This window comes from Garra rufa, chromosome 19 (assembly GCF_049309525.1).
Source record: "Garra rufa chromosome 19, GarRuf1.0, whole genome shotgun sequence".
Classification (NCBI taxonomy): Eukaryota; Metazoa; Chordata; class Actinopteri; order Cypriniformes; family Cyprinidae; genus Garra; species Garra rufa.
In genome coordinates, this window is record NC_133379.1 from 19748778 (window position 1) to 19776359 (window position 27582).

At 36.7% G+C, this 27582-nt stretch overlaps 1 protein-coding gene across 1 annotated transcript in view; it reads right to left on the reverse strand.

Annotated features, from left to right (window-relative positions):
* Positions 1 to 235: 235 nt before the first annotated feature.
* Positions 236 to 27582, reverse strand: part of LOC141291990 (pyruvate carboxylase, mitochondrial-like) — a 92991-nt gene continuing 65644 nt past the window's right edge. The window contains exons 11-15 of the mRNA XM_073823973.1: positions 17657 to 17901; positions 11750 to 11929; positions 7525 to 7773; positions 4404 to 4544; positions 236 to 2509 (exon numbers count right to left, since the gene is read on the reverse strand). Of these exons, the coding sequence (XP_073680074.1) occupies positions 2258 to 2509; positions 4404 to 4544; positions 7525 to 7773; positions 11750 to 11929; positions 17657 to 17901 (1067 nt within the window). The 3' untranslated portion in view covers positions 236 to 2257. The remainder of the gene's footprint in view (positions 2510 to 4403; positions 4545 to 7524; positions 7774 to 11749; positions 11930 to 17656; positions 17902 to 27582) is intronic.

The following is a 27582-nucleotide window of genomic DNA, read 5'->3' on the forward strand; positions in this document are numbered from 1 at the left end:
ACATGGGGGTAAATTATTAGGAAAATTTTATTCTGGAACTTAACCTTTAAGTCCACTAAAGTTAATCTCTTCTGTCAGGTTTGTTTGTCAGACAAAATGGTGGAAAACATGCTTAACTATTGATTTATATGCACAAAATGCTAAAAAAGTCAAACAAGACACATTAGACAGTCTGTTATCCTCCTTTTATTTATTTATTTATTTATTTATTTATTTATTTATTTTTTCTTCAACATTTTTCAATGTTAAAATAACACACACACAAGGGTATGGTGCATTACTATTTGCATATGTTATATATCTCACTATCAAAACAGATCGAAAGAGATGAAGTTCACAGAAAAACAGGCATTCAAATGGAAAGATAGCGAATGCTATTAAAGGCATCAGATCTGAAATGTCACAAAGATTAGTTCCATTTCCCTTCAGAACATTCCCCCAATTTCAAACACAGAATAATGTATGCACAGACATATTTACCCTGTAAAATTTCAACAGTTTGAATTAACAATGTGCCAAGTACCTATGCATCAGCAACGTACAATGCTATATTAAGACGCATGACCCATTTAACAACAACTTTGATAAATACTGCATTGTTGTATTGGCGGCATGAAACAAAGCCAAGCATCAACCACTTCTCCACTCAAAAACTCTCTTAGAGAGGGTCGCTGGCTTGACTGCACTGTCGGAGCTGATAACATCGAACGCTTCCCCAGAGATTTCACCAGTGCCCATATTGATATGGGAACCAAATTAAAGTCGCCAACAGTCCCAACAAATCCCCTAGTTTTGTGCCTGTCACGAACTCCTTTGTGCTGTGCTCGTGTAAACTGAGATGTATTAGTCAAATAACACAGAGGAACAATCTCAAAAATGACTGTGGTGATGAGATGGACGATTGTGCTCTAAAATCTACATCTAAACAGCATTAGCTCCATTTTAATGGCAACATCCATTTGAAAGGACGATCATCACATTTATGGGCCTATACGATTCACACGCTCCAGTTTCCACCTTGGGATGTTATAACAAACGATGAGAAAATATCAGCGTTGCAGCTATTGGTCCTCATGAAGAATTGGTCTACTTAGAGTCAAGACTGTTAAAACCATTTCAGACGCACCCCAACGGACCTCTTTTGCCGCAACAGTCGTGCGTCTCGTACATTTCAGGCTGAGTGCTTTCAATTACTCGAATGCCGTTGAATAAAACCTCTCATTATCTATTACGAATTATATCAATCGTGTTCAACAAGGGAAATTAGAGAATAACGCCGTTCGGTGTCACTACAGCAGCCGTGAGACATCTGCTGCTAAGGGGAATGTAACAGGACAGTGAAATAAATTCACATTAAGAGAGGAATTGGAACACAAGCACGAGATGCGCCCTGGGAAAAGGACGTTCCCCTAAAGCCTGTGTTCCAACTCAATGTGCCCCGAAGCTGCTGCGGAGTCTATAAGTGCTCTTGAATATAGAGTCATCGATCCTCGTTGGCCTCAATAGAGCTCACTTCAGCCCAAACCACCTGGGTAACTATTCTCCACCTTTACATGATGCACAACTCAAGTGGAAGACTCTGGAGACGAGGTCAGATCCATTCTTGCACTTATTTTTCCAGCAACAAAGCAGTCTAGGCCGTTGGTCAGAACACTGGGCGATTTGTCTTGAAATAAATTGAATTTCGCTTGGTGATTCAAGTAAGATATTCTGTGCCATAAGACTTTTAAATGTAAGGGAAGGGATTGTGCATGATTTTTGGAGATTCATTTTTTTTTTTTCCAGTCATAGTGCTTTAAGTTTATGTAAACGATCACGACCAAAGTAATGAAACATCTGTGCGCAATATTTAACGTGATTAGGAATGCATCTAATTAACTCTCTTTCTGTCATTTATTTATTGCTTGTAAATCTTTTAGTTTTCACTACATTCATTATTAGTAATTAAAGACTGACAAACGTTTCTCTGTCAACAGCATAACACTAGCTCACATCCTCATCACGTACAAATTACAAAGTGATTGAGGAGCACGAAAGCACATGGGACACTAAAGTCAAAGAATTCAAGCTTGAAAGTAAAAACGTTTGCAGATTCATACGTCAATCTTTGAGATCATGTAAAAATAAGCTCAACTTAATGTGTGCTGCTTCTAAAAGGTGTATGTATGTAGTGTGTGTGTTTGCATGTGTGTGTGTTTAGCCTTGCAGGGATTGGCAGTGGTGATGTTATGTTCCCTGCTGTTGGCCTTCATGATATCTATTCAGTGATCTCCAGAATAAGGTCGTCTCCTTCCAGAGTGCTGTCGGCGGTCACGTAGATCTTGGCCACGGTGCCGGAGAGCGGCGAGTTCACCACCATCTCCATCTTCATGGCGCTGAGGACGCAGAGCGGTTGTCCTTTCTCCACCTTTTGGCCCTGCTTCACTTTCACCTCCACCACCTTGCCAGGCATGGGAGCTCCAATCTGTCCACGAACGTCCTTCAGGGCTTTAGGGTGGAAATGCATCTCCTACGAATACAAGAAAATTGATTCAGGTCAGCTAGGACAATGGTTTCGTTTACACACTGCATTTGACCGTCACATACTATTCCCAAGAAATTGTATATATATTATATATACACCAGTCAAAGTTTTTGAAAATTAAGGTTTTTAATGTTTTTTAAGTTTCTTCTGCTCAACAAGCCTGTATTTGTTTGATCCAAAATACAGCAAATACAGTAAAAAAATTATATATTATATATATATATGTATATATATATTTATTTCTATTTGAATATATTTTAAATGTAATTTATTCCTGTGATCAAAGATACATTTTAAGCATCATTCCTCCCATCTTCAGTATCACAAGACCCATCAGAAATCATTCTGATATGCTGATTTTCTGTTCAAGAAACATTTATTATTATTATTATTATTATTATTATTATTATTATTATTATTATTATCAATATTTAAAACAGTTGAGTACATTTTTTATGTATATGTTTATCTGAAGTAAAAAGCTTTTGTAACATTATACACTATACCATTCAAAATCTTGGAGTCAGTATAATTTTTGGCAAAGAAATTATAGAAATTAATACTTTTATTTGGCAGCTTTGCTTTTTAAATTGATCAACTGTGATGATAAAGACATTTGTAATGTTACAAAAGATTTCTATTTCAGATTAATGCCATTTTTCTAAACTTTCTATTTAAAGAAACCTAAAAAAAAATCTACTCGGCTGTTTCAACAGAAAAATAATAATAAAAAAATGTTTTTTGAGCAGGAACTCAGAATATTAGAATGATTTCTGAAGGATCATGTGACTGGAGTAATAATGCTAAAAATTTAGCTTTGAAATCAAAGGAATAAATTACATTTTAAAACATATTCAAGCAGAAAATAGTTACTTTAAATAGTAAAAATGATTCAAATTTGTACTGTTTTTGACATTGGATCAAATACATTCAGGCTTGATGAGCAAAAGAGACTTAAAAAAATACACGAACTTACTGTTCAAAAACTTTTGACTGGTAGTAGTGTGTGTGGGAATACAGTAGTCAAGTTTGAAGTGGATCAAAACCTTTCATCAAAGTTGTCCTAAAACCAAAACAATACTCATACTTAGGTCTTAGGACAACTTTGATGAACTTTTTTGATCCATTTCAAATGTTAACTATATATACATACACTAATTAAAAAGATAAGCAGAATGGATTTGAAAATAAATTAAATGAAAATAAAAATTATACCAGGGAAATAAATGTTCAGCATTTATGTAGGAAACTTAAATTTGAAAGAACTGAAATAAAAATAAAAACGAACATAACTGCAACACTATGAGCAAACTAATATATCTTCCAAATGTTTCAAAACATACTAAAATAGTATAAAAATGTCCACAATGTAATGTAATTATTTTTTATGTGGTGTGTTAAAACCTTGAAACATAAAAATGCCACTAGACAGCAATTACACTAGAATATACTGTGAAATTTAACACATACATACAGTATGGAGTTACATATGAAGGCTACACATTAAATATTTATTAACAAATATCATTTAGCACAATAACTATGGCAGTCTAACACACTAAAACAAGCTAAACACACTAAAACTAGAAAACACATGGGGAAACTAAACTAAATAGAAAACAGAAATAAAAACTATAACTAAACTAAAACTATAAAACTAATGGCGGGTTTTATGTGACAGTAAAATCTGTACAAAAACTGTCATCTCGACAATAATGCTGTCAGGACACTGGATGTGGCTCATAAAATCTGTACCAGTTTTGTTTACATCATTTACATATTTTACTTCTTGTCACTCCACTCTCAGGCAGCTGGTACAATACTTTGCCAAGTTTCACTAAAAGAAAAAAAGATGAAAAATAAAAATACAGAAACATACCTTCATAGCCACGGTGTCTTTGACCAGGACAGATCTCAGCTGACCATTGAGCTCGAAGAACACCTCTCTCTGACCAGCTTTATTAAGGTCTCCAAGAGCCAAAGCCTTGATATGAAGCGTCTTGCCTCGCTCCAACTCCACCTGAGACAGACAGCAGAGATATGAGAAGAGGAAATAAAAAACATGGTTGAAATGTAGGAATGACATTTACAGTGCCTTGCGATAGTATTCATTTTTTTCACATTTTGTTTTGTTGCAATTTGTTTTGTTAAATTACTTTTTTCCCACATCAATCAGGGCTCTAGAGTGCGACCAATTTGGTCGCACGTGCGACCTAATTTCTCAATGGTGCGACTAAAAAAAATCAAAGGTTGCACCTGTGCGACCAGCAGTTCGAGGGGGAAAAAAACGAAACTCCGTGACTCTTAAAGTCTCCCTGTTGTTCAACAACAGACAGACATTAGGCCCATATCGTGGTCTAAACCAATCAGAGATGAAGGACGGATCCCGCCCCCCCTCTGATTGGCCGTGGTCCAGATATTCCTGTACGTGTGTGTACGTTTGAAAATGCATGTGATGCAGTCAGACAGAGAGAGGTGAGTAATGTAGCCCATCAGGTAAACAGTGGATGTAGCCACGGATTATGAGAGAAGATGAAAAGAACGATATTTTTTTCTTACCGCCCGCACCCGCAAACATTCTAATATTGTATATAATTTTCGCACTTTCTATATGCATGGTATTGAAATAGCTTTTAAATGAGTGGTCGCGCGGTTTACTATTACTTTCGATTTTGCGATAATAACGCGCACTCTGTGTAAAGGGAGCAGCGCATCTTATAATTTGTCAGTGAACACAAGATTGAGCAGCAAATCCTCTAGCATGTTTTTTTTTAGTCATCTCTCCTTACTTTCGACCCATGATCAGTCAAATCTAAAGGTCATTGCACACTGAGTCCGATTTTTTTATGCGTTTTTTCAGTTTTCTCATATTCGCCATCCTTTCATATGAAAATGCTTATTATGGATGCAAAATGCAGAAAATCGAACCTGATCTGAATTTTTTTTTTATGACGGACGAAAGTTTCAGAGGCAGTGTGTAAACTCGATTAACATAATAACCTGAGTTCGTATTTATTTTTTAACGTGCGGAAATTTAATACTCATGTGTGCAATGACATTAACTCCAGCAGCTCGTGTTGGATGCAGGGTTGCCAAGTCCGCGTTTTTCCCCCACGGAATTGGTCTACTTTTAAACTGTTGCCCTGGGTTCATTTCCCCCAGTGGTTTAAATGTTTAAAATATTGCAGAAATTAAATTTCAATAAAATGCCTGTATTTAAAATTGTTGCGTTATACCTATAAAACGGTGCTGGATGTTAGGTTTTGTAAAGGCTACGGGTAGGAAGCCTTTGAGCGGTGTTTATGATCAATGTGCACAACTGTAAAATGTGTATTTTAGATATGGAAATTTTTTATATTTGGGATATGGTCAGTACGCTATTTTGGGTTGTTCTTGGCTGGCCATTGGGCTAGTTATGTCATATAGACTTGGTAACTCTGTTGTCAGATGCGTTCAGTTTAGAATTGTAGCTTACATTTTCCAACTGCAGTAAATTATTTTTTATTTCTATAAAAATGCAAAATGACAGGGAAGGTGCTGCAGCAAATAATGTAATCAGCACATAACCAAACACAGTGTAACACCAACTACGCCAAATGGAAAAAATGTGCACTTCTATAATGCATTTAAATAATACTTACTCTGTTTTCAAACACTAATTTTACACTTAATATACTAAAAATTATTGAGTACTTCTTAGGATAAGTTTAGGAACATCTATAGTGTACTAAATGTTGCTATTTTGCAAAATTTAGTACACTATAGTATCCAAACTTTCTTTTTGATTTCAGCTCAGTAAAGCATTTAAACACTTTTTCAGTAAGTTGCCTTTCTTGTAGAATTGTGAATCAAAAAAAAAACTTTATATTGACCAGATTGTTAGTTAATCATTTACAAGTCAATATTGCCTATATGGACAGCGATTTAAAAAACAAAACAAATAAATAAATAAATAAAAAAAGTTAACTTGTAAAACTGCGGTGTTAAATGTGATGCGGTTGAAAATTTGGGTGCACCTAACTTTTGTGCTGGTGCACCTAAGAAAAAAAGTTAGGCGCACCAGTGCAACCAGTGCAAAAAGTTAGTCTAGAGCCCTGTCAATCTACATCTCATACACCATAATGACAAAGCACAAAACAGGTTTGTAACAATTTTTTTAGAAATAAAAAACTGAAAAGATCCCGTTGCATAAGTATTCATACCCTCTTCTGGGACACTCGAAATTTAGCTCAGGAGCATTCATATTGCTTCTAGATGTTACTACACTTCCAGTGGAGTTAAACTGTGGCAAATTCATTTGAATGAGTATGATTTAGAAAGGCACACACCTCTCAGAAAAGGTCCAACAGCTGAAAATGCATATCAGAGCAAAAACCAAGTCCTGAGGTCAAGATAACTGCCTGTAGAGCTCAGACTTGTGTTAAGGCAATGATCTAGGGAAGAGTTCAGACAAAAATCTGCTGCATTGAAGGTTCACAGAAGCATGTAGCCTCCATTATTCATAATGGAAGATGATTGGAACAACTAGGACTCTAGAAAATGTCTGCCAGCCCCCATCCAAGCTGACAGAGCTTGAGAGGTGAAAAGGTGAGGCAAAGAATGGCAGATAATTGCCAAATGCAGATGTGCAAAGCTTGTCACATCATACCCAAAAAGACTTGAGGCTGTAAAGGTGCTTCAACTATGTACTGAGTTAAGGGTATGAATACTTATGCAATGTACTTATTTCAGTGTTTTATTTTTAATAAATTTGTACAATTTGCAAATCTGGTTTTTGCTTTGTCATTATTATGGTGTATGGAGTGTAAATTGATGTGGGGGAAAACTAACTAAGCAGTTTAATATAATGCTGCAACAAAACGTGAAAAAATGAAGGGGTATGAATACTTTTGCAAGGCACTGCATAATCATGGATGACAGGAAGATTTATAACACAGTAACAGGAAATAAAAAAGTGAAGCTACTTCTGTTTAATAATTGAAAAGAAAAATCCTTCCAACCTCAAACTCTTCAGCAATCTTGGGTCCATCCAGGAAAAGTCTGGTGTCCAGACAATCCACAGGACCAAAGGTTCTGGTGAAGTCTTTGAACTCCTGGAAGACTTTGGGGTACATGGCTGCGGACATCACATCCTCCGGGGTGATTTCATCACCGTGAGCATCTCGCAGCTGTTTCTCCAAGGCCTGGAAATCCATAGAGGGTAGGGAGGCTCCGGGACGTCCTTCCACACGGGGAAGAGACTTCAAAACCTGTGGCACAAATAAGCGATGAGAACCTGAGAAAAGAGCAGGTGCCTGAACACACAATAAACGCATATTTCTTCTCTGTATTTTCAAGCTGCTCGTAAGTGGATGATGTAGAGCGTTCGCAATCCCCCTGAGCCCCACAGTGAATCCGAGAATATTTATAACCGATCATTACCAGGAGCAGGATTAATCCGTCCCTATTGCTTCATTTAAATGAATTTAAGAGGCTGAAGAATCAAGTGCGAGAAGCGAAGAATTAAAGTCGAAATGATGAATATATACATTTTTATTCAGCAAAACAAAGAAAGACCGCAGACCTAAATAAAACCGTTTTATGCAAGCAAACAAACGCTTGCGTAATGATGAACAGTTTTAATGTTACAAAACAGATGGGGAAAAGTAAGGCCACGTTGCTCAAATATGTTTGTTATCTAAATTACATGCAAAGCAGATGGCCTACTAATTCGGAAAAAGAGACATTGTAAATAAATTAGCTGCAGACTTGCATGCGCAGAAAAGCTTTAACGCAGGCATTGTTCATTTCTGATGTGAGACACATTTGTCAGGGAAACAGCTAATCTTGCGCAGGAATGGCTGCTGGGTAATTGGGGCGTTGAAGACAAAAGGAATGACATGGTTTCGCCTTGCGTATCTCTGACAAGCACAACACAGCGTTAATGCACTCTAGAGACCGTAGGGAAACCCTCTCAAGACAGACTTCACTGCGATCCATTGAATCTCTTCAGTGAGAGAGCTAAAGCTTATTTTGGTCACAGCGGAGATGTTCAATAACTTGTATTTACGCAATACTGTAAACAGGGTCTTCTCTTGGTTCTGATCTCAGCTCAAGCAGAGCAGAGACTTAAACTTAAGTTCAACTTTAGTCATTTAAATAATCAATTTTAAATCCTTCGTCTGACCTTTTTAATCTTCATTCCAACCCCTGGCCACATACAAGACATTAATTTCATATTTCTAACCCTGGGGTAGTATTACATCTTAATTCTCGAATAAAGATTAAGAAAAGTTTGATTTTCTAAGTGAAATCACCATGGTTAGGATAGGATAGGATTCTGAGTTTAAGAATAGCTCACCAAAAAAAGATTCTGTCAAGAATTACTTACCCTCATGTCGTTCCAAACCCGTTACACCTTCAGTCATCTTCAGAACACATTACAATATTTTTGATGAAATTCAGAGAGCTTTCTGACCCTGTATAGACAGCAACGCAACTGAAACATTCAAGACCCAGAAAGGTAGTGAGGATATTGTTAAAATAGTCCATGTGACATCAGTGGTTCAACCAATTTTATGAAGTTACGAGAATACTGTTTGTGTACAAAGAAAACAAAAATAACGACTTCATTCTACAATTTCTTGTCTCTAAAACGTCAAATGTGGTAGCTGCTGTCTGTGCAAAAATGTCATAATTTGTGTTCTGAGGATGAAAGAAGAACTTAAAGGTTTAGAACGACAAAAGAATTTAAATTTTTAGATTAACTATCCCTTTAAGGGCAAAGTTTCTTCTGACACTGGAACAGATATTACGTAATGCTTTGTGGTACCATTAATTCAACATATAACCCATAATAATAATAATAAATACAAAATGTAAAAAAATATACAGTTCACTTTCATGCAATGCTGTATACCTGCAGCTGTAAAGTTTATGTTTTAGGTTCAATTACATCCTAGTCACACATCTTCATGTGATACCAGGGTTATTATAGTTAAACACTAAAACAAACACCATAAAAATAAACATTTTCATTATGGACCTTTTTCACATTTCCGTGTTTTTCATAGCAGACATCGTCATAGTTGGGTCAAATCTGAGAGCAGTGAATGGGAGAGTACCACAAATATATTTTTGCATTCCCATTTGCTCAAATAGCAGAAAGAAAAACTCAATGATTGTGTTTTCATGACTTTCAATCATTGGAAAAAAATTGAAAGAGACAGACAAACACCCTCGCATTAGCGTTAACTAGTTTTTTTTGTAACTTGATGATATAATACAAAGTATAGTGTTATAAATGTACATATATTTTTAAAAAAGCTAAATAATAAAAACATTTAGCATTGAGATGCGTCATCACAGTCTTGTGAAAAGGGCCCATTTGAAATAAAATAAAAATGAACTGAAATAAATGAAATAAAAAAAATAAACAAGGCAAAATTTCTTATTTTCATTTAGTTCAACTTGATGTACTAAAACAAGTCACATTTAAAAATTATATATAATATATAAAATAACAAAACTATTCAAACTTTAACCTTTTAGAATAAAAAATGAAAATACATAATACACAAAATAAAAACAAGCTTAAAATATTAGTAAAACCTATAACAGTATTTCACTGATACTAAAATACACAGTGTTCACCAAACCTGAACTATGGAATGCAGTAAAATGTTAAACTACTTTGTATGATCTTGTATCTTAGGCATTTGTATGCATATGAATTGAATTCAATAGAAACAAAAGTTCTAAAAGTGTAGTGCGACTGTCCTTTTAGGATGTTTCTGTAACAGCACCAACCAGTAGTTCTAACTTTGACACTTACCCTTAAAGGGATAGTTCACCCAAAAATGAAAATTAGCCCATTGTTTACTCACCCTCAAGGCATCCTAGATGTATATGACTTTCTTCTTTCAGTCGAATCCAATTAGAGTTATATTAAAAATTGTTCTGGCTCTTCCAAGCTTTATAATAGCAATGGGTGGGTGTTTCTTTTCAACAGTCCAAAACAAGTCCAATAAAGTGCATCAATCCATAATTAAAACTGCCTCACGCAGCCGGGGGAATCTGTAGTGAATCGATGCATTTTTGTAAGAAAAACATCTATATTTAAAACGTAAATAATCACTTTTTTTAGCTTGCGCTGACAGTTGTACACGGAAGCCGTTATGGGTGGATGAGACGCGCAACGGAGAGAGCAAAACAAAACAACCGTCACAAATTAAAAGTACAAAACAAGAATTTGTAAAAAAACAAAAAAAAAAAAAACAAAGGAGGAGACTGGTTTGGCTTTGCTTAAGTAAGTAAAATTTGCTTCCTTTGCTCTTGTAAACAAACGTTGTTTTTTTGCAAGATTCACAGGTGCATACGCTATGCATACGTCTACGTCACCTGTTTGGAATGGCTTATTACGTTTCAAATATGGATATTTTTCTTACAAAAACGCACCTATTTGCCATGTGCGCACCAATTATTATGGATGGATGCACTTTATTGGACTTGTTTTGGACTGTTGAATAGAAACACCCACCTATTGCCATTACAAAGCTTGGAGAAGCCAGAACAATTTTTAATATAACTCCAATTGAACTCATCTGGAAGAAGGAAGTCAAATACACCTAGGATGGCTTAAGGGTAAGTAAATACTGCTCTCCAAAGGCAAAGCGCAGTAACTACACATTTGGTCAAAATTGAGTTAAGGCTTAAAATGGACTTTGTGAAAACTGTTTTGTCTTGTGGCAAAGTCACCTGGTTAAATTGTGTCCCGTTTCAGAGATGAGAGATGAGAGTTTCAACATGTTTGACTTGCTGGTTTAAAAACCCTAAAGGCATTTTTCTCAGTTTCAGTGTTGGCGTAGTTACTGCACTTTGCCTTTGGAGGGCAAAATAATGGGCTACTTTTCATTTTTGGGTGAACTAACCCTTTAACCACTTAACCCTCATTGTTACTTAAATTTTTTTTTGTGTTCAACAAAACAACACTGGACCCTTGACTTTCACTGTATAGACAAAAAAAGTTTTCTTATGTCAATATCTTGCCATGAGTGTTAGTAAATGATGACAGAATCTTCATTTTTAGGTGAACTACTGTATCCTTTTAAGGATTTGCCCTCATGTAAAATCCACAGCTGTAAATATTTATTCAAAATGAACAGCCGTCTAACATTTCATTAGATACCTTGTCACACTAGCTGTATTTCAAAAGCTTGAGTGAGAAATGCGCTGTGCTGATTGTACCTTTGACCTGAAAGGCTCCGGGAAGCCTCCATGGGGGATACCGATATGTCCTTGCAGGAACTCCACCACGGAGAGGGGGAAAGACAACTCATCTGCTCTCTCCTCCACCTCTGCCCGACTCAGAGAGTTCTGCACCATGAACTGCGCCAGATCGCCCACTATCTTAGAGGAGGGTGTCACCTGAAGGAAGGGGAAGAGAGGAGAAGGACAGATAAGTCAGAAAGGAACGCCATGCTTGCTTAGGCCTCCATCGATACATCTCAGCCCTCCGCCAGGCTTATCCGCCCTCAGGCCGTCCGGTCAATCTGAACTAGGAATAAGAGAAGAGACAGAGTGCAGTGGCAAACAGAAACACGGCTTACAGAGCAGATAAGATTCGTCGTAAGGACAATAGGGAAAAAGAATGGGAGAAAGAGTCGCTAATGAAACCCAGCGCTAACGCGCTGTATGTTAAGCAGCGCGCCGCTCGGCCTCAGATATTGATAATATTAACAGCGAGGGGACTCCGAGAACAGAAAGCCGACTATCTTCGATCATTTAATTAAGCCCAGGGAAATGAAAAGCAGCAAGGCGAGACCAAATGCTCACAGACGCCTTTGATTGGAGGAGATCAGTCAGAGCCTCTCTGAAACACAACAGATAAGCTTTGCTTAAAGCTCTTCCCAGTTGATCTGTCTCTGGGCCATAGGAGACAGGGACAGGATTATTTATTCGCTCCTTCTTTCTGCCCCTCTTTTTTTCCAAGTTATTTTTATTCAATTTCATCTGGAGATTGAGATGGTTGCAACGGAATAAGAGGGATGAGGAGGTGGAAGGAGAAGAGAGAGAGAGGAGAGCAGGCAATTAAATCTGCGATTCAGAGAGGAGCTCTCGGGTCCGCGGTGCTCATGATCTTGTGAGCGTGAGCGGATTTCAAGAGTGAGGGTGAGACCCTTCTGAGCGCAGGGGGTGATAATTAAGCCCTATTTAACCGGGGAGAATGTTGCATATGAGCGATTTAAACTGCGGCGTTCGTGGTGGTCACGTGATGCTATTACGGCGTATGAACAATCTTAAATGTTCCAGTCATTGATGGGAAAAAAAAAAACAGCACTTCTGCATGAATCTAAAGCATAACGCATATTTGCTAATCTCAAATGATTGGCTTCCAACTTTGAATGCAATGAAGGGCTGAAATCTGATTTAAAACGTTGAAAGGACTGATTATGGACTGGGAATCTTAAAAATGAAATGGATATCACATTATACAGAAAGTAAAGAATATGAAATTGGATTTTAAGTCAACAGAGCACGACTGAATACTGGATAACCACTTATTTCTACTATCTAGCTGAATCATCATATTTTTGATCAAAACATATTCCAAAGTTAATATTCTAAATATAGTTATTTCTAAAATGTTGACATTTTATGAACAGAACTAGATTTAAATACCTGAACCTTTATAAATAGCATCTTTTATCAAATTAGAGTTCACATGAAATGTGGTTGACGTGGTGTGACGTGACAATAAATTGGCAACAGTTTAAAACCAAAAGCAGAATTCTTTTATAATTATACAAGAAGCTTTTCTGAGCTCATATTAGTGTGATGATCTATGTCTTACGTTCTCCTCTGGCCGTGTTGGATAATTAGCTTTGCCCTCCCAAGTGATTGTTTTCTGGTAGTTTAACTGGAGAAACCTGTTGTTTACTTAATTTTGGGCCTTTTAAAAAAAGCAAGAATGGCCATGGCAGAGCTACACTACCTGTAACCTGTTACGTTCTACATTGTTCTTTTTTGTTATAGTTTGATTTTGTTAATACATTTTTTATTCTACTTCTGGCTTACTCATGTCTCCCTGCTTTTGTTGCATCCCTTTTGAGCCACGGGGCATAACAAATGGGGGCTCGTCCGGGATACACAAAATATTTTTGCTATAATACTTCACTACTTTCAATATAAAATTCATGGAGTATAAAACAAAATATATTTCTAATAAGTCTAAAAGTGACGTTAAGTGCTATATAAATAATACATTAATACCTATTATGAATATAATAATTAACTTTCATTTGTCACACCTAAGGAACATGAAAATGACCCAGTTAAGGAAAACGAATTCAAAAGGGGGACAGACTGAAGAAAAAAACCATGGGGCGTAAGAAATGGGGGCTCGTCCGGGATACACAAAATATTTTTACTATAATACATAAACAATATTCATTAGTATAAAACAAAATATATTTCTAATAAGTCTAAAAGTGATGTTGAGTGTTATAAAGGTGCTATATTAATAACTCAATTATCTATTATGAATATCATAATTAAAATTTTTATTTGTCACACCAAAGCAACATTAATAATGACATAGTAAAAGAAAAAAGAATCAAAAAGGGGGACAGACTGAAAAAAAGAGCCACAGGGCATAACAAATGGGGGCTCGTCTGGGATACACTAAATATTTTTACTATAATAGTTATACAATATTCATTAGTATAAAAATAACATATTTCTAATAAGTCTAAAAGTGATGTTGAGTGTTTTAAAAGGTGCTGTAAGAATAAAAAATTATCTATTATGAATATCATCATTAAAATGTTCATTTGTCACACCAAAGGAACATTTAAAATGGCCTAGTAAAGGAAAAAGAATTAAAAAGGGGGACAGACTGAAGAAAAGAGCCACAGGGCATAACAAATGGGGGCTCGTCCGGGATACACAAAATATGTTTACTTTAATAGTTATACAATATTCATTAGTATAAAAATAATATATTTCTAATAAGTGTAAAAGTGACGTTGAGTGTTAAAAGGGAGCTATAAAAATAAAAAAAATGATCTATTATGAATATCATCATTAAAATGTTCATTTGTTACACCAAAAGAATATTTAAAATGACCCAGTAAAGGAAAAATTATTTAAAAGGGGGACAGACTGAAGAAAAATTGTGAAATCTAAAAAATATATATTGCATATAAAATATATTTTATTCATGGACACGTCAATCTTTTTAACTCCCTCCCAGAAATATATCTTAAATGTTATATTTATCTTTAGTTTCCAAGATACTAAAGGCTTGAGTGGATTTTATGCTGATAATTATATCTTAGGATAGATTTCTCAGATGACTGACAATTTTTTAAAAGCTATAAAGCTGTCTCTTCAGAGATGGCTTTTATTTTTTGAAGAGCTAGAGTGTTTTGAAGCGATTACGTGCCAGGACCCGACGTTTCAAATGAACTAGTTTCCACAGAAAAAAAAAAAAAGGAAAAGAAAATTAAGAATCTATTCCAGTGCAAAATTAGAGGAAAGCAACTGCAAAATCCTCTGGCACAAACATCTATCTTTTATGCGTCTTCAATGTGGTAGGAGGGTGTTTTTAAAAACCAAACTGTCCAACAAACCCTTTGAATAAATTATGTGAACCAGACATAACAAGCACAGGTCTAGTTAGAACTGAATATTTTGTATGATGTACATGTGTGCACACTGACCAAAATAACTCAAATGATAAAAAAAAAAAATACTTTCTAAGAAGCAAGCCCGGAAATGGACACGTGTGACAATAAAGGGAATGACTCAGAAAACGTGAGCATTTGACAACATCACGACGAGAGTGTGAAACATAACATCTGAGGAAAAGACGTTGACCTAATTAGGTAAAAGGTGTGATGTCTTTGGTTCCATATAAAGACTAGAGAAATGTGAATGTCTGTGATTTCAGAGAGACTGAAGATCTAGATTAATAGAAGCATTTGCAGACATGAAGGGTTACAGGAGTTTATCATAACACTTAGCACATTAACGCACTGTGTACTACTACATTAATATTTTATTTATTTTATTTTAGACGTGATTTGAGTCATCACGTCTAAAACCCTAGTATTATGACATTTCATAAGAATTAAGCTGACCTGATTTCTCGTCTGACAATCAGTGAATAATGTAAAAGTGACGCCATACTTTTCAGTATCCTTGGTTCTGAAAGCATTTTTTCCATTAATTTTCTACAAAAGGATTATTATTAAAGAATTCTATGCAAAACCAATTACACTGGGCTCAGAGAAGGCTTAAAACATTTAACATTTTGAGTAAAAAAAGGACAAAAGTTTTTAATTATAAAATACAATGTATTTTAAGTGTAAGGCAGATGATATAAACAAATATATTCACAATGCTTCATGGGAGTCAGTCTTTGCCACTTTTTTGCTTTAATTTTCTGTCTCTTACAGTGAGGGAAAAAGTATATGCTGATTTTGTACGTTTGCCCACTGACAAAGAAATTATCAGTCTATAATTTTAATGGTAGGTTTATTTTCAACAGTGACAGACAGAATAAAAACGCACTTCAACAAAATAAAAAAATTTATTAGCATTTTAATGAGTGAAATAAGTATTTGATCTCCTATCAATCTCCTATCAAAAGATTTCTGGCGCCCAGTTGTCTTTTATATAGGTAACAACCTGAGATTAGGAGCACTCTCTTAAAAGGGAGGGCTCCTAATCTCGGTTTGTTACCTGTATAAAAGACACCTGTCCACAGAAGGAATCAATCAATCAGATTCCAAACTTCCCACCATGGCCAAGACCAAAGAGCTGTCCAAGGATGTCAGGGACAAGATTGTAGACCTACACAAGGCTATAATGGGTTACAAGGCCATCGGCAAGCAGCTTGGTGAGAAGGTGACAACAGTTGGTGCGATTATTCGCAAATAAAAGAAACTGTCAGTATCTCCCTCGGTCTGGGGCTCCATGCAAGATCTCACCTTGTGGAGTTTCAATGATCATGAGAACAGTGAGGAATCAGCCCAGAACTACACAGGAGGATCTTGTCAATCGTCTCAAGGCAGTTGGGACCATAGTCACCAAGAAAACAATTGGTAACACACTACGCCGTGAAGGAATAAAATCCTGCAGTGCCCTCAAGGTCCCCCTGCTCAAGAAAGCATATGTACAGACCCGTCTGAAGTTTGCCTGTGAACATCTGAATGATTCAGAGGAGAACTGGGTGAAAGTGTTGTGGTCAAATGAGAACAAAATCAAGCTCTTTGGCATCAACTCAACTCGACATGTTTGGAAGAGGAGGAACGCTGTCTATGACCCCAAGAACAACATCCCCACCGTCAAACATGGAGGTGGAAACATGCCTTGGAGGTGTTTTTCTGCTAATGGAACAGGACAACTGCACCACATCAAAGAGACGATGGACGAGGCCAAATCCTGGGTGAGAACCTCCTTCCCTCAGCCAAGTCATTGAAAATGGGTTGTGGATTAGTATTCCAGCATGACAATGACCCAAAACACACGGCTCAAGAAGAAGCACATCAAGGTCCTGGAGTGGCCTAGCCAGTCTCCAGACCTTACTCCCATAGAAAATCTGTGGAGGGAGCTGAAGGTTCAAGGTGCCAAACATCAGCCTCAAAACCTTAATGACTTGGAGAGGATCTGCAAAGAGGAGTGGGACAAAATTCCTCCTGCAAACCTGGTGGCCAACTACAAGAAACATCTGACCTCTGTGATTGCCAACAAAGGTTTTGCCACCAAGTACTAATTCATGTTTTGCGAGGGGGTCAAATACTTATTTCACTCATTAAAATGCAATTTAGAACTTTTTTGAAATGCGTTTTTCTGGATTTTTTTGTTGTTATTCTATCTCTCACTGTTCAAATAAACCTACCATTAAAATTATACACTGATAATTTCTTTGTCAGTGGGCAAAAACACAAAATCAGCAGGGGATCAAATACGTTTTTATAATTTAGGTTAATGGGTGTCAGAAATGGGACAACTTGACTGTTGGATTTTGAGTGAATTCCTATAAAACAGAGCTTGAGTCAACACATTTCATCACAAATAACTAAAAATAGGTTAGAATATGTAAATAAAGAAAATGCGATCTCCCAAAACACAGGGGTAATTGCTTACTTTGATGAGGTCACCGAGCAGCTTGTTGGCTTCTGCGTAGGCTTTCTTCACCTCCTTAAACTTGTTCCCCAGCCCCATACTGTGTGCTTGAAAGTGGAGATTGGTGTACTGGCCACCTGGGATCTCGTTCTCATAGACATCAGCATTCCCAGACTTCATGGTGGCAGTGCAGTCAAACGGAGCATAAAGGCCTCGGGTCACCTCCCAATACTCACTGTAGTCAAAGACCTTCTCGAGAGAGATGCCTGAGAAAGAGATGTGGGTGAAGTGAATAAAAAAAAAAAAACGGCAGAGAAAAGAAAGACAGGAGGAAGGATCATTAGACTACCAAGAGGAATAAGCAATCTGAGAACAAGTAGCACAACAAATGACTATCTGACATTAATATTTAATAAAAAATAATGAAAGCCCTCGCCTCTTTAACAGACTGCACCAGCTAATCAGGCATTCTTCCAAAGCTTTTAATCAGTCATCGAAAGCTCAGCACACAGGGGCCTGTATGTGGTAGGAGCAGGGAATTGGTGGCGGAGCATAGATTGCTTCCTGCCACTCACGGCTTCATCATTTACCAGCAGCAGTCAGTCAATTAATCAATCAATGAGGCGCGCCACTTGCAACAGAGTTTACATGCTCATTTGGCTCCCTCATCCTCACTAATTGCCCATCGCTGTGATCACAATAGTTTTCCTGTGCAAAAGATAACACCCGCACAAATACGTTCTAACATGTGTGCGCACAAACCCATTATTCTGTAAAATGACTGTGGAAATCACAATAACGCTTTCATAAAACTAGCTTGCATGCATTTTTCTTTTCCTACTCGCTGCCACCCTGACTACATGCTATTAGGCGCTATTGATGTTACGGTGTAAAAGCGGTGTGTCCAGCTCGCTCCATGCAGACCAATCTATCAGCACACGTCAGTCAGTCCAGGCATTGATCTCTGGCCACACGGCCTTTATCGTGATGAACTGGTTTGAAGAGAAGAAGAAGAGAGAAAGAGAGATACTTTGGGAGGCAGCGGGACCTGAGCAGGACAACGAGAGATTGATAGAGTGGGTGAGAAAGGCAGATTAAAAAATGACAAGGTGAGAGAGAAAGTTGAAGGAGAATCTGGAAGATGACAGGATGTTATATCTATCCATCTGTCTAGCCATCCATCTAGATGGACTGATAAGTAGACTGACAGACAGACAGATGTGGAATCTCTCGTTTCACAACAAATCTTCACGCACATCTTGGAATGTTTTTGTAGGGGCAGTTTTAACCTTTTTTCTCCCATTTTCTTAACTTTAATTCTGCATTATTCTTTATTGTGGAAATGCATCTAAAATAAGTAAACAATAGATTATATGTGACCCTGGACCACAAAACCAGTCATAAGGTTAAATTTGACAAAACTGAGACAAAACTGATAGGAATTTTACAAAAAATCTTCATGAAACATGATCTTTACTTAATTTCCTAATGATTTTTGGCATAAAAGAAAAATCAATAATTTTGACCCATACAATGTATTTTTGGCTATTACTACAAATATACCCCAGCGACTTAAGACTGGTTTTGTGGTCCAGGGTCACATATTTTATCTTGTGTTTTACAAATTCTTTAAATGACAGAAAAGTTCACAGATGGATGTATGGATGCTAAGAAAAATCATGGATGGATGAAATGAAAAATTCATGGATGCATGGAAAGAATTATGCATGGATGGATGGAAAGAGAAATTCATGAGTGGAATAAAAAATTCATGGTTGCATCGAAACAAATCATGCATGGATAGAAGGATGGAAAGAGAAATGAATGGATGGATGGAATAGAAAATTCATGGATGGAATGAAAAATGAATGGATGGATGGATGGATGTAAAAAATCTTGAATGAATGGAAAAAGAAATTCCACAAACCACTGATGAAATAGAAATTTATGGATGAATAGATAAGTTTATAGATGGATGGGTAGATGGAAATAAAACTATGAATGGAAAATTTGAAGGATGGGTGAAAAAAAAATTATGGATGGATGGAAGGAAAAATTCATGGATGATGAATGGATGGAATAAAAAATTTATGGATGAAATGAAAAATTCACCGATGAATGTATGGATGGAAAAAAAAATATGGATGGATGGATTCATGAATGGTGATGAAATAGAAATTTCTGGAAGAATGGATGGGTGGGTAAGTTTATAGAAAATTGCATGGATGGATAGATGGAAAGAAAAATTTGTGGATGAATGAAACAAAATTCATGGATGAAATGAAAAATTCACAGTTGAATGGATGGATGGAATGAAAAATTCATGGATGGCTGGAAAAAAAATCATAGATGCATGGAAAGTGAAATTCTTGGATAGATGATGGAATAAAAAATTCATGGATGCATGGAAACAAATCATGCATGGATAGAGGGATGGTAAGAGAAATTCATGAATGGATGGATGGAATAGAAAATTCATGGATGAAATGAAAAATTCATGGATGGATAAAAAAAAATTATGGATGGATGGAAAAATTCATGGATGAATGAAACAAAATTCATGGATGGATGAAACAAAAAATTAATGTATAGACGAATGGACGGGATTCAAAATTCATGTATGGATGGATGGATGGATATAAAAAATCCTGGATAAATGGAAAAAGAAATTCACGAATGGACTTATGAAATAGAAATTTATGGATGGATGGATGAATAAGTTTATAGATGTATGGATACATGGAAATAAAACTGAATAGATGGAAGGATAATTTGAAGGATGGATGAAAAAAAATATGGATGGATGAATGGATGGAATTAAAAATTTATGGATGAAATGAAAAATGGATAGATGGAAAAAAAACATTCATAAATGGTGATTAAATAGAAATTTCTGGAAGAGTGGATGGGTGGGTAAGTTTATAGAAAATTTCAAATTTGTGGATGAATGAAACAAAAAATTAATAGATAGATAAATGGACAGAAAAATTCATGGATGAAATGAAAAATTCACAGTTGAATGGATGGATGGAATAAAAAATTCATGGATGGCTGGAAAAAAAAATCATAGATGCATGGAAAGTGAAATTCTTAATAGATGATAGATGATGGAATGAAAAATTCATGGATGGAATGATCATGGAAAAGTTCATGGATAGATGGAAAAAAATCATGGATGGATGGATGGAAAAAATCATGCACGGATAGAAAGAGAAATTTATGAATGGATGGATGAAATGAAAAATTCATAGATGAATGCAATGAAAAATTAATAGATGGAAAAGTTCATGGATGGATGGAAAGAAATGTATAAATAGATTGATAGAAAAGAAATGTATGGATGAATGGATGGATAGATGGGAAGAAAAAAGTCATGGATGAAAGGAAAAATTCATGGATGCATGCAAAGAAACATTTATAGATGGATGAAACAAAAAAAATAATGGATAGATGGATGGAATGAAAAATTAACTGATGAATGAAAAGAAAAAAATTATTGATTGATAGAATGAAAAAATAATAGATGGATAAATGGACAGAATAAAAAATTAATGGATGGATAAAATGAAAAATTCAGGGATGGATGGAAAGAAAAATTAATAAATGGATGGAACAGAAAATTCTTGGACAGACATGATACATTAAAGAGCCACAAAACTGTATTTATTGTTTGAATTTTTTTGAAAAATGACAACAATTTAAAGCTGAGACCTTGTTTTATACCAGAAGTAACCTGCTCTGTCTTTGTCAACGTGTTGTCAGTTTCCTCTTTGCTCCACAATGTATTTTTCACTGCGGAAGAACACGATGTTTAGTGTGAGAGCGACATTTTTTGTCGGACATAGCAACAGTAACTAAGGAGGCCGGGTTTTTGCGAAGGGTCAATTAAACACACCTGATCTAGCTAATCAGGTCCTTCAGGCTTATTTGAAAACGAAATGGTAGGTGTGTTGGAGCAGGGTTGGAACTAAGTTACCTACAGAAACGGAATTTGACACCTGTGGTTTACGACGAAATAGATTTGCAACAAAATAGCTGTCTGTGTTAGCCTGGAAAAATCCAGACCCTAATCTATTAAGATTATGGGTCTGGCATTGAGCAATGAAAAGGACCTAACTCGAGGGGCGGCACCAAGCATGCATTTGAAATTCTCACTGCACGCAATTGGATAACTCCAGACCAATCACAACAATACATGGTGTGACGTATCCAGAGCGACGGTGAACATATAAGAGTGGATTTCAATGTTATAACATAAACAATGTGACAAGATTAATAACTATTAATTACGACAGCCGAATCAACCTCATTAAAACAATTAGGTCCGATCAAACTATTCATTAACCATCAACTAATATGTAGATAGACGCTAGCGTTTCATTCAGCAGCGAGACATATCGTCCTGTTCAAGTTAGGCTACTGTATTACTATTGAATAGTTCCGTTTTTCGTTACAGTAAGTTTACCAAGTGACTCTTACCATTTGTAAATGAGATGGACTTCATCCACCACAATCCCGATCAGGTTGTCCCGGTAGACCTTGTTCGATAACATTTATCACCACTTCTTTTTTAACAGCCAGGACTCGAGACTGCCGAATGCTATCTGGCATTGCCCGCTTCGGATCTGTTCCCCTTGATGGTCGCCCCATACGCTTAACTACCAGCGGAGCTAACTGATAGATTAAACTCTTGCCGTATCCAGTCGGCAAAACAGCAAAAACGTCCTTCTTGTAAAGGAACGATTCGAGCGCGGCTTTCTGTTCCTCTTTTGTATCGGCCAAAGCCGTTTCAAACAACTGATTTCATCTGTAGAATAGATCTCTTTCAATGTTTACTAAATGATTCCGTACGTCGCAGCACTGTCGTCATCAGCTTAGCTTGCCTCTGGCACGCCTACATCAGATACACCGATTTGATTGGTTCCCAGAATTGCTTACGTATTGCAGTAACATGCATCATTGCTCGATGCCAGAGTGTCTTGCAGAAACAATTCAAATTGTGCTCTCACGAGACCTCTGGATTTCCAGGGTATGTCTGTGTTGGATTTTGAACAGATTTTTACATAAGTGCCACACATTAGAGTCACTTTGCAGGTTGTCATAACACTCAGCAGGTCTTGTTTTTTGTTATCTGTGCATGTGAATCAACACACAACGTGATACTTCTTGCTGTGTAAAAGGTGGCTATTTAGTTAAATAGAGGCACGACAGAAAACACCAATCACAATACAGCACGCAAACAGATGCAAGAAACAAGACCAATCAGAACTCAGTATGCAAATGATAACGACATCACCTTTAAATGGTGAACATTCTTTAAATGTAAGTCATTGGCAGATTTTCACATTTTAATCTTAAAATTCAGTTGGTTTCTGGTCTGTATTTTGAGAGGTTCAGGCAGAGGTTCAAGAGGAGGAGAGAACAAATGGAACGTTTGGGGAATATCAATACAGCGTCTGCCTTGCGAGTTCTGTAATAAGTATCGAGCGTTTGTCAGCGCTGTCTCTTTCTCTTCACATCAACACATACGGTAGCTTGTTTAAAAAAGCTGTAAACAGGTGATTAATACTGGATGTTGCATATGGCAACAAAACAGTGCACAGAGAGACAGAGACTGCAATAACACTGCCACAGGAATCCTGACAGACTCCAAACAATTCAATTACCTAGGCAACACCTCCAGGAGCGAAAACCATAGAATCGCGGGGCAGTGAGAATGAGGGGGGTGCGGCTGAATCTTGTGGGAATAAAACAAACTGAATCAACAAAAGCGCGAACACCTCCTCATCATGTGAGCTCTCCGATGCGTCTCTGACTGCCAAAGTCACACACCCACGTGTGGAGCTCTAGAGAAGGGGGTTGTATCTATACATAAAGGATGGACTTTCATAGAAACAACAACCAGGGCTTTCAGGTATGCAAGGGCCACAGCTCACGTCTCTGCGCTTCATTAACGTGATGTTTGATGGCTTAATTAGAAAGCCTAGGATGTTAATTATATTAGCTTAGACAGACAGTATATTAATAACTGTATCAGAGAGTTACTGTAAAGGCTAGATTACATTGCCCAAGCAAACAAAATGTGTGTTTATACAACAGTTAGTACCGTTCCTACGTCATCCGCTGGAATGCCACTCTTTCGTGAATATGTGTATAACAGTTAGTGGAAACTTAGAGATTACGGTTTATAATAAGTTTTAAATATGGGTATTTTTCTTACAAAATTGCATTGATTCACTTCAGAAGGCCTTTTTTATCAACCCAGAGTCATGTGGAGAACTTTGGATGCACTTTACTGGACTTCAAAATCTCAACACCCATTCACTGCCATTATAATGCTTGAAAGAGCAAGGACATTTGTAATATAACTTTAATATATTTGTATTCATCTGAAAGAAGAAAGTTGAACATGCAGGATTAGATACTGTACTATCTACTTTACAGTAGATACTGTAAAATGAAATTTCAGGACTTTCAAGGACTTTTCAAGACCTAATTTTTTGATTATCAAGTACTTCAAACAGAGATCTCACTTATAAAAACAATGTATTTTAAATGCTAAAAAGATAAATAAATAAATAAATAAATAAATAATATACAATATGCAATGACGTCAACATCCCTTATACAAAAAAAAATACTTTTGTTAAACCAGGTTAACCACAAATTAACTATGGTTTTCCTTCACTAACCACAGTTTAACCATGGTATTTGCAGTAAAACGGTGGTTATAAAAAAAACATGAGCCTTAATGAGTATTCTATTGTTTAATAAAAAAAAGAAAAGATTTCCACACAGAAGTCCTGATTTGAATCAAATGATTCACAAACCTGCACAGAAGTCACAATCTAAATCAAATGATCTATGATTCACGCTCCAAAGTTCCGATCTGAATTAAAAGATTTGCAAACCAACACAGAAGTCCTGATTTGAATCAAATGATTCACAAACCTGCACAGAAGTTACAATCTGAATCAAATGATCTATGATCTGCACTCCGAAGTTCTGATCTGAATTAAAAGATTCGCAAACCCAAACACGGAAGTCCTGATTTGAATCAAATGATTCACAGACCTGCACATAAGTCAATCTGAATCAAATGATCTATGATTCACGCTCCGAAGTTACGATCTGAATTAAAAGATTTGCAAACCCACACAGAAATCCTGATTTGAATCAAATGATTCACAAACCTGCACAGAAGTCACAATCTGAATCAAATAATCTATGATTCACGCTCCGAAGTTCCGACCTGAATTAAAAGATTCGCGAACCCGGACAGAAGTCCTAATTTCAATAAAATGATTCACAAACCTGCACAGAAGTCACGATCTGAATCAAATGATCTATGATCCACGCTCCGAAGTTCCAATCTGAATTAAAAGATTTGTAAACCCACACAGAAGTCCTGATTTGAATCAAATGATTCACAAACCTGCACAGAAGTCACGATCTGAATTAAATGATTCTCTAACCTGCACAGAAGTCCCGATCTAAATCAAATGATTCACAACTCTGCTCTGGGTTCCAATCTAAATCAAATGACTTGTGATACGCTAAGTTCTGATCTAAGTGAAATGATTCACCAACCCACTCCAAAGTCCCGATCTAACTCAAAAGATTTCGCAATACGCGAAATACGTACTGTATATATACGTTTTGAAGTCCCAATCTAAACCACATGATTCGAGATGCACAATCTAGTTGAAGCACTTTGAAACAGTGAATCATTTTACGATGCAATCCCTTTGAAAATTAACCATGGTTTTACTACAAAATAACTAAAAAAAACACAGTTACTATAGTAAAACCATAGTAACTACAAATTAGCCATAGTTTTGCTACACTAACCATAGTTTAACCGAAAGGTATTATGTTTTTGAAATTATACTTATTTATAGATGGATACATTGTCTTTAAGTAATTCAACTTTTCAAGTATTTCTTCAGAAATATTGATATTTTCAAGAGTTTTCCAGGCCTTAAATTTCAAAAAGTGCACTTTAAGCAGCTTGTACGAACCCTTTATACACCTAGGATGGCTTGAGGGTGAGTAAATCAAAGGGTCATTTTCATTTTTGGGCGAACTATTCCTTTAAGATACATTTACTTGAGAACTATCATTTACTATCTCCCAGATTAATAATATCACTGTAATAATCCCCAGTTGAATAGAAACAATATCCACATATGAATCACAGCCGTGTTGGTATTCAGTCCAACGGCACTTTTCCTTGAGTGGTGTTTATTATACAGTCAACAGGATGTCAGAAATGTTGACATTTGCTGTGGCAGTGTGAAGCAGCCTTAATGAAGTAGATCTTCATGCCATTGGTCACTACAGCGGCAGGTGACGCAGTGACCCATGGTTGGACAGATGGTCTCCCACACCGTCCGTACTGAACAGTCTCTGGCCACACACACCCTACTGCGAGACGGCCCAACGGGGCACGAGACTCATCAGTGAAGGTTAAGCACCAGCAGCCACAGTAATGTCACAATTAAGGAAAGGTCAAGGGGTCAGCCACTAACATCCAAATGATGTCTGTCCGCTCTGACCCTTCTCTCTACTCTTTTCATTCGCTCCCAACATTATTTTCTTTCTCTTCTTCTCCTTTCCAGAGCTGACTGGCCATGCTGTGTTATCCTTTTTCCCCCATTTCTTTCATTACCACTCCTGCCCTGCTTTGTTTGCTTTTCTTCTACTTTTAGCTGACTTCCCATGACCTCATTCGCCCTCAGATTATGAAAAAGGGGAAAGAAATATTAAGTGAACGAAAGTGTGGGAGCATTTGCATAAAATGAGGCATAGCAGCTGAAAAATAGTGTAAAACAGGTGTGTTGAATATTAAATGCCACAAAGAGCATTTTGGGTTGCAGAAAGAGTTTCGCAACTGCTGGGATGAGCAGTAATTGTTCATGAAAATAGCTTTTGTGATAGAAGAAGAATGTTTACATCATGTTCCCTTTAACATATGACCTGGAAAATGAATGATGGGCTCTAGCTTTTGTTTTTTGTGCGCCGAAAACAACTGAAAACAGAACAAGCAATTAATCACTCTAACACCATGTCCTAACCAGGATGAGACAAAGTTGCCAGAAACCAACAATTTTACTTTCCTCAATTAATGCAAAACTGTTAAGTAACTCATCAATCACAGTCATCAGGACATATTTAATGTTTAATATATATTGTATATAAATATACAATTCTGTGGAGTGAAATTTTGGAACAATGAGATTCCATAGTGGGGCAAGCCAGTGGTACTATTATCTCTCTCTTGCTCCCTCTATCTCTCCATCTCACCAATCTATTTTTCTATCCATCTATCGATCTACACATCTGTCTTACTACCTAACCATCTGTCTATTTGTCTGTCTACCATTCATGAACATCCACCCATCCATCCATCCACCTACTGTACTTACCATCCATCCATCCATCTATCTGGCTCTTTAAACATAACCACATCCATCCACCCATCCATAGCATCTATCCTTAAATCCATCTATCTATCATCTACCCATCTATCTGTTTGTCCATCCATCCATCCATCCATAATTTACGCTTCTAATCATCTACCCATCTATCTGTTTGTCTGATCATCTACTGTATCCTTCTATCATCTAACCGTCCATCCATCCATCCATCCATCCATCCTAAAATCAATCCATCTACCCTTCTATTCATCTACCCATATGTTTGTCTGCCCATCTATCCTTATCTATCCTTCAATCCACTTATCCATCCATCTACCATTTACCCTTCTATTCATCTACCCATCTATCTGTTTGTCTGCCCATCTATCCATCTATATATCTATCCATTAATCCATCTAACTATCCATCCATCCATTTATCTACCATTTACCCATCTATTTATCTACCTATCTATCTGTTTGTTTGCCCATATACCCTTCTATCTATCTATCTATCTATCTATCTATC